At 35.1% G+C, this 15986-nt stretch overlaps 3 protein-coding genes across 3 annotated transcripts; 2 read left to right on the top strand and 1 right to left on the bottom strand.

The window, feature by feature from the left end:
- Positions 1–659: 659 nt before the first annotated feature.
- LOC105959418 (putative serine/threonine-protein kinase PBL21) lies at positions 660–3027 on the top strand. The gene is made up of 6 exons (XM_012983520.2): positions 660–1077; positions 1188–1217; positions 1303–1487; positions 1590–1779; positions 1869–2257; positions 2530–3027. Exons 1-6 carry the CDS (start codon positions 990–992, stop codon positions 2752–2754), a joined length of 1107 nt encoding a protein of 368 aa, XP_012838974.2. The 5' UTR covers positions 660–989; the 3' UTR covers positions 2755–3027.
- A 3422-nt stretch (positions 3028–6449) lies between these two features.
- Positions 6450–9663, top strand: LOC105959416 (putative serine/threonine-protein kinase PIX13). The gene is made up of 6 exons (XM_012983517.2): positions 6450–6793; positions 6897–7219; positions 7985–8120; positions 8228–8364; positions 8616–8739; positions 8949–9663. Exons 1-6 carry the CDS (start codon positions 6724–6726, stop codon positions 9407–9409), a joined length of 1251 nt encoding a protein of 416 aa, XP_012838971.2. The 5' UTR covers positions 6450–6723; the 3' UTR covers positions 9410–9663.
- Positions 9664–9956: 293 nt separating this feature from the next.
- Positions 9957–14806, bottom strand: LOC105959413 (protein NLP5). Its single transcript, XM_012983515.2, has 6 exons — positions 14106–14806; positions 13904–14021; positions 12544–13503; positions 12236–12283; positions 11300–12149; positions 9957–11128 (listed from the first exon to the last, which is right to left on the bottom strand). Exons 3-6 carry the CDS (start codon positions 13381–13383, stop codon positions 10209–10211), a joined length of 2658 nt encoding a protein of 885 aa, XP_012838969.2. The 5' UTR covers positions 13384–13503; positions 13904–14021; positions 14106–14806; the 3' UTR covers positions 9957–10208.
- Positions 14807–15986: the final 1180 nt, after the last annotated feature.

The following is a 15986-nucleotide window of genomic DNA, read 5'->3' as shown; positions in this document are numbered from 1 at the left end:
ATATATTAATAACTTTGTTTCGTTAAATTAATAGAGTTTGGTTGGTCTAGAGTGTATTAATTTATGGAAGTTTAGGACACAAATATTGATATCAAATCACTTGCAATGAATATTAACAAGTTGTTTCGATTTTATTGAATTAAAATATTACATTAATTGAATTAAAATATTATATTTATTAACAAAAAATCAAATGGATCGCTTTTTCATATACTATTTCTTTGTCGTGTATAATTTGTACGAGAAATTGGGAGGGAGAGTAGCGGGAAAGCTGTAGGTAGCTATGGCTGTCAACCAAACCCCACCGCGAGTGGCATCACGCGCGCTTACTCAGAGGAAGGCTATAATAATACGTACGCATCCTTGCTACTGCTACGTCTCTCTATTAGGGGAGATGATTCGACATTTATGTACATCGGTACTTTTTCAGGGATGGGTTCTCGGGGTGGGGTGGGGTGGGGGTGGCAATTTCACCCCTTAATTTTCGGGTATGATTCATGAAACCAATTTGAGAGGCCAGGAATTAACGTTTAAAGATGGCCGCGCCGAAAAAGGGGGCAGCTGTAATGAAAATCGAAATTACGATGAGCTTATTATAGGAAACAAGCATAAACTCGGTTAACCCTTTATTTAGTATATATTATGTTCGGTTGTGTTTCGTTTGATGCATCCTTTCTGGTAATTTTCCATTATTGACTGTAGATCTCTGTCAAGTGGTTGTGGGGAAGGTTTGCATGAATTTTTTTTTTTTTTTTTTTTTTTGATGTTCTTCTTTCATTTGGGATTTAGGGTTTTCTGATTTTGTGGAAAGGGGAGGGAATATTAGCTCTCTTCTCTCTCTCTCTCCAACATTGTTGATTTTTGTGCTCACTTTGATTTGATGATAATGGAGTTCAAATTTCCCTAAATTCCGTATTTATTTGGAGGATGAATTTTTGAGAGGGGAAAATATTCAAAAGAAATCGAAAGGGGGAAAAAAAAAAGGTGCCATGAGTTGCTTTTCTTGCATAAGCCCTAAATTGAAGGATGTGAAAGATTATGATGATGATTTGTCCCCAAGATCCACTAATTCTCCAGGTTTTGTTCCCTTTCGTTTTTTCTTTCTTCGTTATTTGTTCGTGCAGATGACATTATATTCATAACGCTTCTTTTGTTCTCGATTCAATAATGCTTGGATGTGCGTGCAGCTAGTTTAAAGGGAAAGGCATTTTTCAATGGTGAGAACAAAAAAAGTTTCAATTTTTTTTGGAAAAAGTATTTGCGCGGAAGTGTATTTAATATTTATCCGTTTGTGTCTTATAGAGAGCGGAAATAGGGGTAGTTCGGCCAGATCAAAAGCCAAAGAAAGCACTTCTCAAAAGGGAAATGTGGCTCGAAGCTTCACGTTCAAAGAACTAGCAATTGCTACGCAGAATTTCAGGGAAGCTAATTTGATCGGTGAAGGTGGTTTTGGGAGCGTTTACAGAGGCAAGCTCGACTCTAACCTGGTACGCTTTTTCCAAGAAATTATATTTTCTTTCTAGCCATTGATTATTAATAATGTTGGGAAAATCTGAAAAATAAAAATTGATTTAATTCGATGGATCAAGATTGTTGCCATAAAGCAACTTAATCTCGAAGGGCTTCAAGGAAGTCAAGAATTCGTGGTGGAGGTTCTTATGCTAAGCCTTCTCCATCACCCAAATCTCGTTAATTTGATCGGTTATTGCATCGATGGTGATCAAAGGCTTTTAGTTTACGAGTTCATGCCAATGGGCAGCCTTGAAAATCATCTTTTCGGTAATTAATTTTCAATTATTTTTTTTGTTTCGCCACTTATGATTATAGACAATAGTGAAAAAATCGATTTTTTTTTTTTTTGGTACCAGATTTAGAGCCTGATCAGAAGCCACTAGATTGGAGTACGAGATTGAAGATTGCAGTTGGTGCAGCTCGTGGACTCGAATATCTCCATCAAGCAACTCCACCGGTTATATACCGTGATTTGAAATCTTCGAATATATTATTGGACAACGATTATAATGTCAAATTATCCGATTTCGGGCTTGCCAAACTGGGGCCCGTTGGAGACAACACTCACGTTTCGACACGTGTCATGGGTACTTATGGATATTGTGCACCCGAATATGCCATGAGCGGAAAACTAACCTTAAAATCAGATATCTACAGCTTCGGTGTGGTTCTGCTTGAACTTATTACCGGGCGAAAGGCTATTGACTTCTCCAAGAAACCAGGGGAGCAGAATCTTGTTGTGTGGGTGAGTTTTTTTTTTTTTTTTTTTTTTCTTTTTCTATCTCCTCGTTTTAAATTAAATCTCGATTATGTTTACGGAAACTGAATTGTTAAATGTCGTTTCAATTTCACTGATATCAAAGAACTACAAGTTTCGTGTTTGGAGTTCTGCCAAACGCAGCCTCGAAAATGGTCGAAATCACGTTTGAAACGATATTATTTAAACTGAAACGACATTTATTGCATCCCCAAGTAAAAAATAATATTTTTTTTTTTTTTTTTTTTCTTTCGGTGAAGTCTCGTCCGTTTCTTAAGGATGGAAGGAAGTTTGTACAAATGGTGGATCCTCTGCTAGAAGGGAGATTCTCAGTGAAGAGCCTGAAGCACGCTGTTTTAATAACTTCGATGTGTCTACAGGAACATGCTGGGGCCCGCCCACTCATAAGCGATCTCGTTGTCGCACTTGAATACTTGGCTTCCAAGGCAGACGATTCTCGTAAAGGCAGGTCCATCGATTCTTGAAAAAAAAAAAAAAAAAAAACGAAACTTTCAAATCGAGCGAGCGGATGTCTTTTCTAAGAATATAGTTTAGTCGATTTATGGGCACTGCTGACGTATAAATGCAGAATGGGCATGAATTAATCCCCGGTTGTTTCGACATTTTTTTAATTTTTTTTAATTATTTTTTTTTCCTGCAATGTTAACTCTTTGTTGATAGGCTAGGTACACAACATTTTTTGGTTCTTTTTATGTAGTTATTACACTCGGGATAATATACTCATATTTGTGTTTTTACAGACTTATATTATATATATATAAACATATATATACATATATATATATATATATATATATATATATATATATATATATATATATATATATATATATATATATATATATACTCACTTTTGTAGATACTACTTATATATATGCATGCATCTGTAAAATGTAGGTGTGGATGTGAGTATATTAGTGTGTGTGCTACGCATATTGGATGTAATTACTAATTATTATGAAAAGTATTAGTAGATGACCCAGTCTGAGAAAGCGAGTAACTGCTGTGGGAATTTTGAGGGGTTTTTTAGTAATTTAGTAAACCGAGTGAAGATGTCATGTTCCCCATCAACAATAGTCAATCCTCTATATTTATTGTGAATTTAATTTATGACCCATTATATTTATATTTTATACAGTCCACACGCCTAAGTATATTTTTTTTAAACAACAATAGTTAATTAATTAAATTATGGGGGTCAATTATACCCTTTTAAATATGGAAAATTATATCTTCGTATTTTGCTACAAGTTCATTCTTATTTAGAAAGTTCGGACATAAAATAGTTATCTTAGACTGAAAACTATGTACACTTCAAAACTGGTTGCAGTGGAAGAATGTTATTTTCATTTAAGATGTTTATTTCAAGTTCTTTATGTAAAAACTTTTAAATTAATGATTTAGGTGGATTTATTTTTTCTTCAAATAGCGAGTTTAAGCATTAATTACTTGTCAATGTATTACTACAAACTTGAAGTAGTCAAACGAAAATACATGTAGAAGAAGTGAAGAACCAGTCTAAATACATTTACAGCAACCTGACTTCATTCACAATGGGGCACGTGACGTCATAAAACCATCAAATTTTAGGTATAGAATATTTGAATAAAAAACTCAAATTCAAGCAAAGATCACCAGATGCCAGCTGTTTTTTTCTTTATGGAAAACGACAAATTATATGAGTAAATTGCAAATACCACCCCTGTGAAATCTCTAATTATCAAATAACCCCCTATCAAAAAAAAAATTCGTTCATACCCCCCTATGTAATATTTTTCGAAGCTCACAGCACCCATTATCATTTTAATGGTTGACTGAAGGTAAAAAAACAAGTATACCCCTAAGTGGAATAACATCAAATTATAATAATGTAAGAGGCCAAATTGGAATTTTGTCAAACTTCTAAAACTTAAATTGGGGGACTAAATTGCAATTTTCCCAGCGGCAGCCTAATTCCTCACCTTCCTCTCAATTTCCGCCGCCGCCCACCACGCACCACCACATCCATCAATTGTTTAGGCTTCTTCAAGCTCGGAATTTTTTTTGGTGGCGGCTTGATCGATTTTGTCGATTTCTGATGAAGGGTCTGTAGATGACTATGGAACGCGTTTTTGCAGGTCTAAGAATGGCGGCGGATCCGGCGATGTTGTTGTGGAAGTAGAAGGGAGATTTGGAGTTTTGTTATACCATCTCTTCATTAATATGCTCCTAGTAGTTCACCGATAAAAACAACCGCCCACATCAGAAGAAAAAGGCAGAAGTCTGGGGCACCTGCTAACGGATCCCGTTGAAATTTACGAATGGAGTTTGGTCTAATGCAAGACAACGAGTTATTCTTTTGCAATAGCAGTCCCTTGCCCAGCTGGGTCGAGGTACCATGCCTTCTCATTGACAGATGGAGATAGCTTCGAATGATGAGACTGTTCGACATGTTGGGATGATGGAGAATGCAGAATGGTACATGTTGGGGACGATGGAAAATGAAGAACAGGGAGGGAGAAGGGGTTTGGGGACATTTTTGACATTTCACAATTGAAAATTAAGAAAAAATCGCAGTAGCAGCGCGTGAGAGACACGATTTGCTCTCAAGGGTCACAATGCCTTGACTTTGTTTACACAGGGGGGTATAAGCGAATTATTTTTTGACAGGGGGGTATTTGACAATTAGAGATTTCACAGGGGTGGTATTTGCAATTAACTCCAAATTATATATATATATATATATATATATATATATATATATATATATATATATATATATATATATAACGTCACAATTATACACGTGAGCTTACTATTTGCGATTTTAATAAGCATTTTAATAATTAATGAAAATTAATTATTAAAATCAATTCAAAATAAATTTAGCATATATATACTACGAGCACGAATTAACACCACACAAAAAGAACCCAATAATATGAAAACAACATTAAATAAAAAAAAATGTATATATATAATTTCATATTTCATATTTGTATGTATATATTTATATTTTATATTTAATTGACAAAATTGCAAAGTAATAATAAATGCGTGCAAATGAAGTGGGCCTCGGTTCGATTACAATTACCAAATAAGTGATATTGACTTTCATACCATGTGCTTCATAAACCATAACCCCCATCTATTTCCTTTCACATTTTTGTTTTCTCACTTGTATTCCCTATTTAGTTTTATACTTTTATTACTCTTTGTATCTTTTTTTTTTCCTTTTCATTTCAAAATATAATTTGTTAAACTGAAATGATAAATACACGAAGATTTTTAGTAAGCGCAAGTTATTTTTTTTCAATTTTAAATTTTAATCTCATTCCACCTATTTATCATCTCTTTAAATATTTAAATTGATTACATTTGGTGTTGTTGAATTTCTAAATTTGGGGAGAAATCATCTAAACTCCGAATTTAATAAACTCGTGTTTTGATGCGATATTCTGGCAAAATAAAGGTTTGAGAAAAAATTATGATGGAGTTGATACTAAATTTTAGTTTATTAAATAAAATATCATATGTTAAATTGTTAAATTGGGTGCACACTACATACCCGAATGTAAATAACGAGGAACATTACTTCATTAATGCTGGATGTGAAGACATCTTCTGTATAAAAAAGAATTTGGGCAAGTTACCGCCAACTCCTAAGATAAGACTAAATTACGACGTTCCCTCTTGTTTACATAATTATAACAATTCCTGTTAATTATATATTGTCTTAGATGTTTATTCTTACAATATCAAATTTAAATACTAAATAGGGGTGTTTTTGTAAAACAAATACATAATTATAGAGGTGGTTGTAATTATTCAACCATGAATGTTTTTATCGCAATTTGTTCTTACCTAAGAAGTTGATTTTACCAAAGAATTTAAGTATGAATGAAAAAACCCACTCTCCACTCCATAAATGAATTTAATATATTTTAAATTTACAAGTAATTTAAATTACATATCGTATCGCTATCTCTACAATTTATGCATGTATGTAGAGAGAGAGAGAGAGAGAGAGAGAGAGAGAGAGAGAGAGAGAGAGAGAGAGAGAGAGAGAGAGAGAGAGAGAGAGAGAGAGAGAGAGAGAGAGAGAGAGAGAGAGAGAGAGAGAGTTGAAAAAGTCCACGGAGAAAAATAAATACATATCCATAATATAATATTAATATTTGGCTGGGGGCACAAAAAAATACATGAATGGATGTATATAAATAGATGCAGATATGTAAATAGAGAAAGAGGTATAGAGGAGGAAGTTGGTTAATAATTTCTTCGTGCCAAACCACCACTTTCCTCTCTTAATTTGCTTCTCCATCAATTAAATTACTCCTAATAGTATTGCCGGCTGATATATCTACTAGATTCTAGAGAGAGAAACTAAACAAAATCTAGATTCTAGAGAGAGAGAGAGAGAGAGAGAGAGAGAGAAGAAGAAGAAATTAAAAATGGGGAGCTGCTGGCCGAAGCCCGTTGATAATCTCCCCACTACTACTAACACCAGAGCTCCCAGCCCAGGTACTTACATATATACATATACACTGTACACACACTACACGCGCGTGTGATTGTGTATCAAATTAATCTAACGGCCGGTAGTAACACGTGCTCCGTTTTGCAGTCCACAGTAATAGCGATGCGAAGACGATGAAGAACCGTAGCCAGAACCGTCCTCCGTCGACAGATCGCGGCGGCGGAGGGGCGGCGGTTCCGGCGAGCGGGGAGATCGTGATACCGAACCTGAAGGCGTTCAAATTAGGGGAGCTGAGGAGCGCGACGAGAGATTTCAGACCAGATACAGTGCTCGGAGAAGGAGGGTTTGGGACGGTATACAAGGGATACGTTGACCAGAAGACATACGCACCGTCTAGGGTTGGAATTGGTATTCCTGTTGCCGTCAAAAAGTCCAATCCTGACAGTGAACAAGGCCTCAAAGAATGGCAGGTTTGTTATTCCTCTCTCTCTCTCTCTCTCTCTCTCTCTCTCTCTCTCTCTCTTTAATATATTGAAAAAAAATGTATACTCTTTCAATTTCAATTTTCATGATCATTAGATATATGAGTATGAAATATATTTAAAATTTTAATTTCTGTATAACATATATAGTGGTACAGACAGTTAAACAATAATAAATTGGATGTCCATTTAAGTCAGACTTGGGGTTTTCTATTGAAAATCAAGAGCTTATTTATTCCTCTCTTTTTTTCTATTTTAAACATTATTTAAAAAAAAAAAAAAACTATATATTTGTAAATTGAAAAAATGTATATTCTTTCAATTTTCATGATAATTAGATATATGAATATTAAATATATTAAAAAGAATTAATTTCTGTATAACATATATACTGGTGCAGTTAAACCAAAATAAATGGGATGTGCATTTAAGTCAAACTTGGGTTTTGTCGATTCAAAAGTCAAGAGCTTAGCTGATTTATTTATTTATTTATTATTATTTTTATATTTAATTCTCTTAGCTGGCGGTGATTAGCTTCACCTATTGTTGAATTAGAAAAATGAACTCATTTGCAAGTTGTTTTTTCCATGTAATTTTATTAGGGTTGAAAAAAAAAAACTTTTTTAATTTATAATAATAATTCTTTTTTAATTTATATGTTTTTACTTTTTATTGCGGTTAAATTGATTTAAATTGTAAAGTAAAGTTAATGATTAATGATTTCACGAAAAAAATAATAATTGTGCACTGCAGGCAGAGGTAAAATTCTTGGGAAAATACAGTCATCCAAATCTAGTAAAATTAATTGGTTACTGTTGGGAAGAAAGACAGTTTCTCCTCGTCTACGAATATATGCAAAGGGGAAGCTTAGAAACTCACCTCTTTAGAAGTAAGTAAGCCACTATATCTTCTTTTTTTTTTTTTTTTTTCTTTTTTTGGATTTTTAAATGATTTAATGAATTGGGTGGTAAAATTGTAATTTAATTGAATTTGCAGAGGGTGGTGAGCCAATTCCATGGGATATAAGGATGAAAATAGCAGTAGGAGCAGCCAGAGGCCTTGCTTTCTTGCATACTACTGAAAAACAAGTCATTTACAGAGATTTTAAGGCCTCCAATATTTTGCTTGATTCTGTAAGTCCTTCAACTAATTTATTATTAAATTGCAAAAAAAAATAATTTATTGAAATAGATAGACTCGTCTCCAAATATATATATATATATATATATATATATATATATTAAAAAAAACTCAGGTCAGGTTTGTCGGTTAGATTAACCATGATTAATTAAATAATTTATTGATGTTTTATTAGTCCAATAACTTTCCGCATCGACCAATGATTGTTAATAAATAAATTGAAATAAATTCAACATTTTTTTAGGAATTCAACGCAAAGCTATCGGATTTCGGTCTTGCCAAGTTAGGTCCGGTGGACGGGAATTCGCACGTAACGACCAAGGTTGTCGGTACTTACGGGTATGCTGCCCCCGAGTACTTGGCTACAGGTAATTTTCGTTCACTTTATAATTTCAAGAAAACATTAATTAAATTATTTTCCAATTTTACCCTTGATTACTGTCGATTAGTTAGTTAAAAAATAATTAAAAACAAGGGTATTTTAGTATTTTATTATATTGTTTTGCTATAATTTAATAACAAGGGTATGTTATTTTTCTTCACTATAATAATTTGATGTTTTGTTTAATTATTGCAGGTCATTTGTATGTGAAAAGTGACGTGTACGGTTTTGGGGTGGTATTACTGGAAATAATAACGGGTCTACAGGTACTGGATCTGAACCGACCCGGTGGGCAAACGAATCTGGTGGATTGGGCCAAACCTTCACTACCAGACAAAAAGAAGCTGAGAAAACTAATCGACCCGCGGTTCATGGGTCAGTACCCGTTTAAGGCTGCAATCAAAATAGCAGAACTCATACTAAATTGCATCGAGCCCGACCCGAAACGTAGGCCCGATATGGAGGAAGTTTTGGAGAGCTTGGAAAAAATTAATACCATTTCGATGAAGCCCAACGAATCCAAGCCCAAAACCCAGCTGCATGCCAACCACCGCCACCACAGCCACGGCGGGAGTGGCGGAGCTAGAGGCAGCGGTGGCGGCGGCGGCGGCGGCCATCGGCAATATAATAATTTGAATGGGGCTCGGAGTTATTGATGGATTTTGAATTGGGCTAAGCTTTGTTGACACGTTTTATTTTATTTAATGGGCGTAGATTTTTCACAAATGGGCTTTTGAATTTTTAGTATTAGGCCCAAATTAGAAGCCCAATTTGAGTTCTTACTGTTTGCCTTTTTTTTTTTTTTTTTTTTAATTTATTTATTTATCTGCTACTGTAAATTATGTAATGAATCCAAAAGCATGCAGATCATATTTTTTTAAGCAATTAAATAAAAAAATTCACTTATGAAGAGTTGCGTGAAGAAATAAGACGTTCGAGAATGTACAAGAACGACATATGATTTAAAGAGTAAATCATTAATATTTTAAGAAGTCTTATTAATATTCAAATGTAGGACTCCGAACCACATTAATTTCTTGCATTATTTATTCTGCTAATTATATAATCTGTGTCCACAAAAGAATTATAGTTGACGAATTCAAATCCACCTATTATTTATGTACACGAAATTATTTTTTTGGTTTCTTAGTTTATTAATTTGAACTAACTACGGTGGATTCATTTCAAAATCAAATCAAAATATAATGCAAAGTAATTTGGCAATAATTGATAACAACATAAATTGTTCTCTACATTCTTTCTTTATCTACAATGTCAAGAAAGAGCAACATGCTCCTTAGCTACATAATAATACAAACTTAAAAAAAAAGTTTAAAAAAAAAAAATCCAAACTGTTACAACAGAATCTTTCTGCAAGCAGCGATAACTGCAAACAAAACTTATATAATATAGATATAAGAAAAAAAAAACCAGCTATATAATTTTATTTCACGACTACAACGAAAAAGGACCTCTATACCCGAAAGACCTACCAAACTGCGAATGCGAATCACAAAGAAACGAGAGCCTAATCGTTTGGCTCCTAGACGATCTGCACACGTCAATGCACTCCTCCAGGTCAGCATCACACGTCAGCAAAACCCATTCACCGTCGTCGTCCAAATATTTCAGATGAAACCCGCCTACATTATTATTATCCACTCCAAACCGTCTCGATATTTCCCTTAACAAATCTCTGTACCTCCAATTATTCTGCATGCGAAACCTAATCGTATCTTCCCCGTAAGTCACTTTAATCCTCGGCCCATCTCTCTCTCTTGTTTTTTCCCCGTTATCTTCTTCTTTTGCCACCTCCGTTTTATCCGGCCAGCAGAAAGACACGTGGCTGTGAGACCTCGGGAGAACCTTCGGTGGACCGTCGCCTGCCAGATTATTGAAATCCGCATCGCTTCTAGCTCTCTTGAAATTCTCTTTAACGGGTTCTTCTTCTTCCTTAGCCGTTGGATCTTGAGGACTAAGCGAAGAGGAATGATTCGGCTGTGCCCCGCTCGAGCAGCATTGACTCGAGTTCGAGCTCTGACTGCACGACGACGTGGGCGGCGACGGTGACGTGGCGGGGTTGGGGCCCGGGGGTCTAGAAATGGTGGTGCATTCGTGGGGCCCGTTTAAAGGGTTTAGATTGTCGGCCGATTTGGAGTGGGAGAATTGGGTGGTTCTTGTTGATGCATTGGGTGAGGCTAATTCGGGGAAGCTGGAGTAGAAAGACTCGATTTGTAAGACGCCGGAGGTGCCTTGGACTGAGTCAATGACTCGTTGGATCTTTTGTAGAGAGTGGCCGACTTTCTTGATCTTTCTAGAAGGCCAACGTTGAATTCCGTGCTGCCTGCATATCCTCTTCAGAGTCGTAGGGCAAACTGACACGAAAAATCGAAAAACTTCCGAAGTTAAAAAAAGTTGTGTATTTCGGAATATTTTTAGCATACATATGAAAGAAGGGAGGTGTTAAACATCGTTTCAATCTTGGATTTATCGTACCGGTTAAAGTCGAAATGAAATAAAACATAATATAATTAATTAATGCTCACCACCAAGACTCTTTGCAGCATCTTTTAGGCTTCCAGCAAAGTGTTGCCTCAGAACCTGCAACGTAATCGTTTTCTCCGCTTTGATCCGTCTTTTCTCTCCAGTTTTGCTCGTGTACAGTGAGCTACAATCGCCCGACGTAGAAGCATTCGCAGTTAATGCAACGCCTTCTTTTAAACTAGCTTTTGAAGGTTCGACTAATTTTTCCCTCGATTTCCCCTTTTGAGAATTCACCTGACTCGAATAAGGCCCCAAAAACTCCTTCGATTCTACGTTAGGAACTTGATCGGGCAAACGAGATTCCTCTTGCAACTCTTTATCCGTGACAACTCGTAAAGTCCGGCAAACGTTTTGTATTATGGCAGACAGTGAAGTGAGCATCTTCTTCTGTTCCTCAGGTTCCGTACAGTTGATAGGCAAAAAAAACTCCAAGACGAAATCGGTCGAGCCAGTACAAATACTCCTCAAACGGATAGCTACAGCAGCCTTCAGCCCAAACATTCTTGCATGGTGAGAAAGAGGGTACTCCGTTTTACTACAAGCACTCACATCGGGCAAAAAACACGGCTGATTCGTACCGAACGCTCTACCGACGATACCTTGCCCTCTTAATAAGTGGTACTCGGAGCAAGCTTCGTGGAAGCCTTGAATATGGGGATTGCCTATGTGGCAAGCGGAATCGACCGGGGAGATGCAGTTTTTCGAGTTATCGTCGGAATGCCAATAGCCACCTTTGCCTTGTAGACTGCATGGGACCCACGTTTGAGCTAATGGCAGTCCGTGTGTTTCGCATGCCGATCTTAATACGTCTAGGATTTCGGGTAGTGCTGCTTGGTAAGAGAAATCGGGTGTCTGAAAAAAAATCGGAGGTGTTATTATTTATTTTTGTCGGTGTATTTATTCACTGACAGAATGTATATAGGTGGCTATTCAATTACCTTAACTGCCTGAGTGCAGGCAACTTCGGCGCTCCTCAGATCAACAGCCTAAAAGAAAAGCAAGCAGTTTCGAATTAGTTATTTAAATATGATTTTTTTTTTCTCCTTTAAATTCGTGGAATGGTACCAATAGAATGTAATATACATATTTGAACGAACGAATGAAGAAAGTTAACAATATAACAGATATACCACCACCAAATTTGTACACCAGTTGCATGATTTTTTTGGCCTAGGATTAAATAATATTACTTTCATTTCTTGATAATCCGTAAATGACTGCACGTAAGTTAAAAAAAAACACAAACCTCAAGAGCTTTGCAGACGCTTTCGAGTTCCGGGCGGTACTGAATCTTCTGCGTGGTCAAAACAACCTCAATAACACCCAAACAGTTGCCACTACCTTGTTCAAGAACCGGTACAGCGAGTGTGCCTCGAACATCGTACTGATTCGCATGGTCAACTCTCGGATATTCGTCCCTCGTAAAGAATCGAACATCTGGGGTCCACTCGGGTACTTTATTCCTAAACACCCTCCCAGGCAATCCCACAACCTCTTTAGAATCTTCCTCGGCTGGGAACTGATAATTCACCGATATTTCTCTGTAATGAGCAAGGCTGGGACAGTTCAAATCGAGCGAAAACGGCTGGTTATTCGTGGTCAACACACGCTTGCCACCTCCATTGACCGGGACCCACACCTGGATAAGTACGTTTTTATCCCTCGAGCAATCTTTAATGTAAGCGAGTGCTTGAATTAACCGATCGATAACCGACAACGAAGGCCTAGGCCCAATCCACCACCTTTTGTTGAGTTCGCAGTTCTCGAGCAAATAATTCTCGGAGGAAAAACGGGACTGGGATATGGATAGATTGTCGGGGAAATACGATTTTTGACTCTCGTGTTGGCCGTATTTTGACGGGCTTGCGCTAGATTCGGTGTTGTGATTGGCGGGTTCGAGGGCAGGCCATGGGAACGAAGGTTGGAAGGGGGAAAATGGAGCCGAGGAATCGAAATTCGAGAATTCGGATCCGTTTGCTTCTAACCAGCAACCTTCTAGCAACAGTTCATCCATGTAATCCAAATCCATAAACGGATCCGAAGTGGGGCCCATCATTGTACTGAGAGGAAGAACACCTTGCTCCATTTTTTGTGAGAGTAAATAAATAAAAATCCAGTCTTTACACAATGCCACACAAGCTAAATTCTTCTTCCACCAGATCTGAATTTCAGACCTGGATTAATTAATGGTTCCCAAACACCAACCCTGTGGAATTAAACAATTTTCGATATCAAGAAATGAAATTATACAGAGAACATGAAATCTGTAAAGGAAAAAATGAATTCTTTAATGTATTCCAACAAGTTGAATTGCTCCTTTGAGCTAACTATACAAGAATCTATTACATAGTTGAGAATAAATAAATTAACAAACAACAACAGAGTATGTGAAAACATCATAAGTATGTAAGGAACAAACTAACTTTCACAAGATTCTTTCAACATGCCCAAAAGACACAAATCAATTCACCAAGATTCTTGCTTTTTTTTTTTCTTTTTTTTAAACCTTGGCAAAAAGAGGGGTTGTTGAGGAAATTAAATCAACAAAAGTAAATGAAAAAAAAAAAATCTGACAAAAGAAGGATTTAAAAGAGGAAGGAACTCACGTCTCACTGTGTGTAAAGATTCTTGGATATTCCAACAAAGGGCTTTAATTTCCTTTATTAATTGCAATAAATATCTTTTATTTTTGCATATGCCCCAAAAGAACTTCCTTCTGTTTACCTGAAGATGCAGTAATATTAAGCAACACAAAATAAAAAAGGAAACTTTTTTTTTTAGTAGGGTCTCAAGTACTAATATATGTACCACAAATTTCTTGTGAAATGAAATCCCATCCACAAATGAAAAAAAGGGTACAAATCTCTCTCTTTCTCTCTCCTCCCTCTCTCTCTCTCTCTATCTTTCTCTCTCAGTTGTGATTATCTGTGCAGAACTCAAAAATATGATTCTCTACAAGCCTATTGTGTGTTTTGTTGATAAGAAGGGGAAGATTCTTGGCACCAAGCATGTGAGCCCCACCCCCCCTCTTTGGGATTCCCGCAATATACGGTCAACTGTAATAAAACTGCTGAAAAAACCTATGATTATGAATTATGATGATTCCCTTTAAATTGAAAAAAAAAACAAAAAAAAAACTGATCTTTCTGTTGATCCACCACAAGGGTTTTTCAAGATCCAAAGAACTTAGATGAGAGAAGTGAAAAAATGAAAATACAAGAAAAAAAAAAAAATTGAACTGTCGGAATGTGTTTGTGTGTGTGTGGCAAAGACTGTATTTTTATGGCAAAGATTGAATTTTTATTTAGCCACTTGACCATAGATTTAGTATTTAGATGCTTTGCTACGTTTCTCAATGGCAATTGGCAACAACTTGAGAATCTTTTACTATTACTTTAATTTTAATTCATTCATTAAATTAATTGTTTTTTGTGTGTAGTTGATCGTGATCATGTTCAAGTGATCCAATCCCACCATTTCTTTGTGGGGTGTGGCGCTGTAATCCATTCTCTTTTTTTTCCAAGTAAAGAAGAGTTTTAATTTTTAAAAGAAGCATCCATTTTTTATTATTTATTTATTTTGTAATTTTTAATTTAAATTTTGATAATTTTTAATTTTATTATGGTAATGAAAGGAGATCCAATTTGATTAAGGAAGGTGATGTCGACGACTAGGACAAGTGCGTGAGGTTGAGGAATCCAATTTCATTATTACTTTCTTAATATTCTTTTGTCATATTGTGTGATGGAAAGTTAATTAAGTACCACTTTAATTTAATTAATTGTTATTTATATTTGGGGAAAGAAAAAGGTATTGAACATTAACAATTTGTGACGCATGACGCACTATATTTATATATTATTACATATATACAGTGTACTTGTCAACTTGCTAATTTTGTATTTCATTTTTGTTTTAAGTCAAGAACTTTGTTTTGATTTTCCCAAATTATCATGTGATTCTTACATAATTTGTCCCTTAAATTCATCGACAAATGTTAAAAATAAAAATTACACTACTTGCAAATCTACTCAGCCCAATTAAACCACTTAACATATTTTATTTATAATAATAATAATAATAATAATAATAATAATAATAATAATAATAAAAAAAAAAAAGAAAAAAGAAAAAAAGAAACATTCACCAACCCCTAGTCTTTTATGTTGAGATCTACAATGACAACTTTAGTTAAAAAAATAGCATAAATAAATAAAATCACAAATAATTATATTGCATCGTTTATCCCATATTTATAATTTCCATTTTAGAAATAAGAACCTCCTTTTCAGAATTAAAGTTTTATTGTCTTGTTGAAAAAAATAATTCTATCGTCACCAACTCCAATAAAATATTTGGGGATAAATGGTTTGAAAGTCTTTAAAACACAAATTATATAATTTCATATTTCATAGTTGATAATGAATGATGGGATCAAATAATCATATTTATTTAATACCATCATCTTCTTTACCAAACATTTAAGTTGACATGTTACATAACATTTTGTAAAGGGATCAAATAATGAGCGATGGATCAAATAATCATGTTATATAACATTATATAAAAGTTGACATTATATAAGTTTATATAAAAATTAGTTGACATTGTTATATAACATTTTATAAGGGGATCAAATAATGAACGATGGATCAAATAATCATGTTATATAAGTTTATATAAAAGTTG

This window comes from Erythranthe guttata, chromosome 14, assembly GCF_056151865.1.
Source record: "Erythranthe guttata isolate IM_541 chromosome 14, IM_541, whole genome shotgun sequence".
Lineage (NCBI taxonomy): Eukaryota > Viridiplantae > Streptophyta > Magnoliopsida > Lamiales > Phrymaceae > Erythranthe > Erythranthe guttata.
Note: the sequence above shows the minus strand (reverse complement) of the source record. Positions and strands in the feature narration are given on the sequence as shown.

What these genes read in the sequence shown, in the direction of transcription:
- LOC105959413 (XM_012983515.2), bottom strand. Translation starts at nt 13,383, where the DNA reads ATGGAGCAAGGTGTTCTTCCTCTCAGTACAATGATGGGCCCCACTTCG. An exon ending in GCGTCTGCAAAGCTCTTGAG is followed by an intron (nt 12,284 to 12,543) that starts GTTTGTGTTTTT and finishes CTTTTCTTTTAG; the next exon opens with GCTGTTGATCTGAGGAGCGC. An exon ending in TGCTGCAAAGAGTCTTGGTG is followed by an intron (nt 11,129 to 11,299) that starts GTGAGCATTAAT and finishes TTTTCGTGTCAG; the next exon opens with TTTGCCCTACGACTCTGAAG.
- LOC105959416 (XM_012983517.2), top strand. Translation starts at nt 6,724, where the DNA reads ATGGGGAGCTGCTGGCCGAAGCCCGTTGATAATCTCCCCACTACTACT. An exon ending in AAGGCCTCAAAGAATGGCAG is followed by an intron (nt 7,220 to 7,984) that starts GTTTGTTATTCC and finishes TGTGCACTGCAG; the next exon opens with GCAGAGGTAAAATTCTTGGG. An exon ending in CCAATATTTTGCTTGATTCT is followed by an intron (nt 8,365 to 8,615) that starts GTAAGTCCTTCA and finishes ACATTTTTTTAG; the next exon opens with GAATTCAACGCAAAGCTATC.
- LOC105959418 (XM_012983520.2), top strand. Translation starts at nt 990, where the DNA reads ATGAGTTGCTTTTCTTGCATAAGCCCTAAATTGAAGGATGTGAAAGAT. An exon ending in GGGAAAGGCATTTTTCAATG is followed by an intron (nt 1,218 to 1,302) that starts GTGAGAACAAAA and finishes TGTGTCTTATAG; the next exon opens with AGAGCGGAAATAGGGGTAGT. An exon ending in CCTTGAAAATCATCTTTTCG is followed by an intron (nt 1,780 to 1,868) that starts GTAATTAATTTT and finishes TTTTGGTACCAG; the next exon opens with ATTTAGAGCCTGATCAGAAG.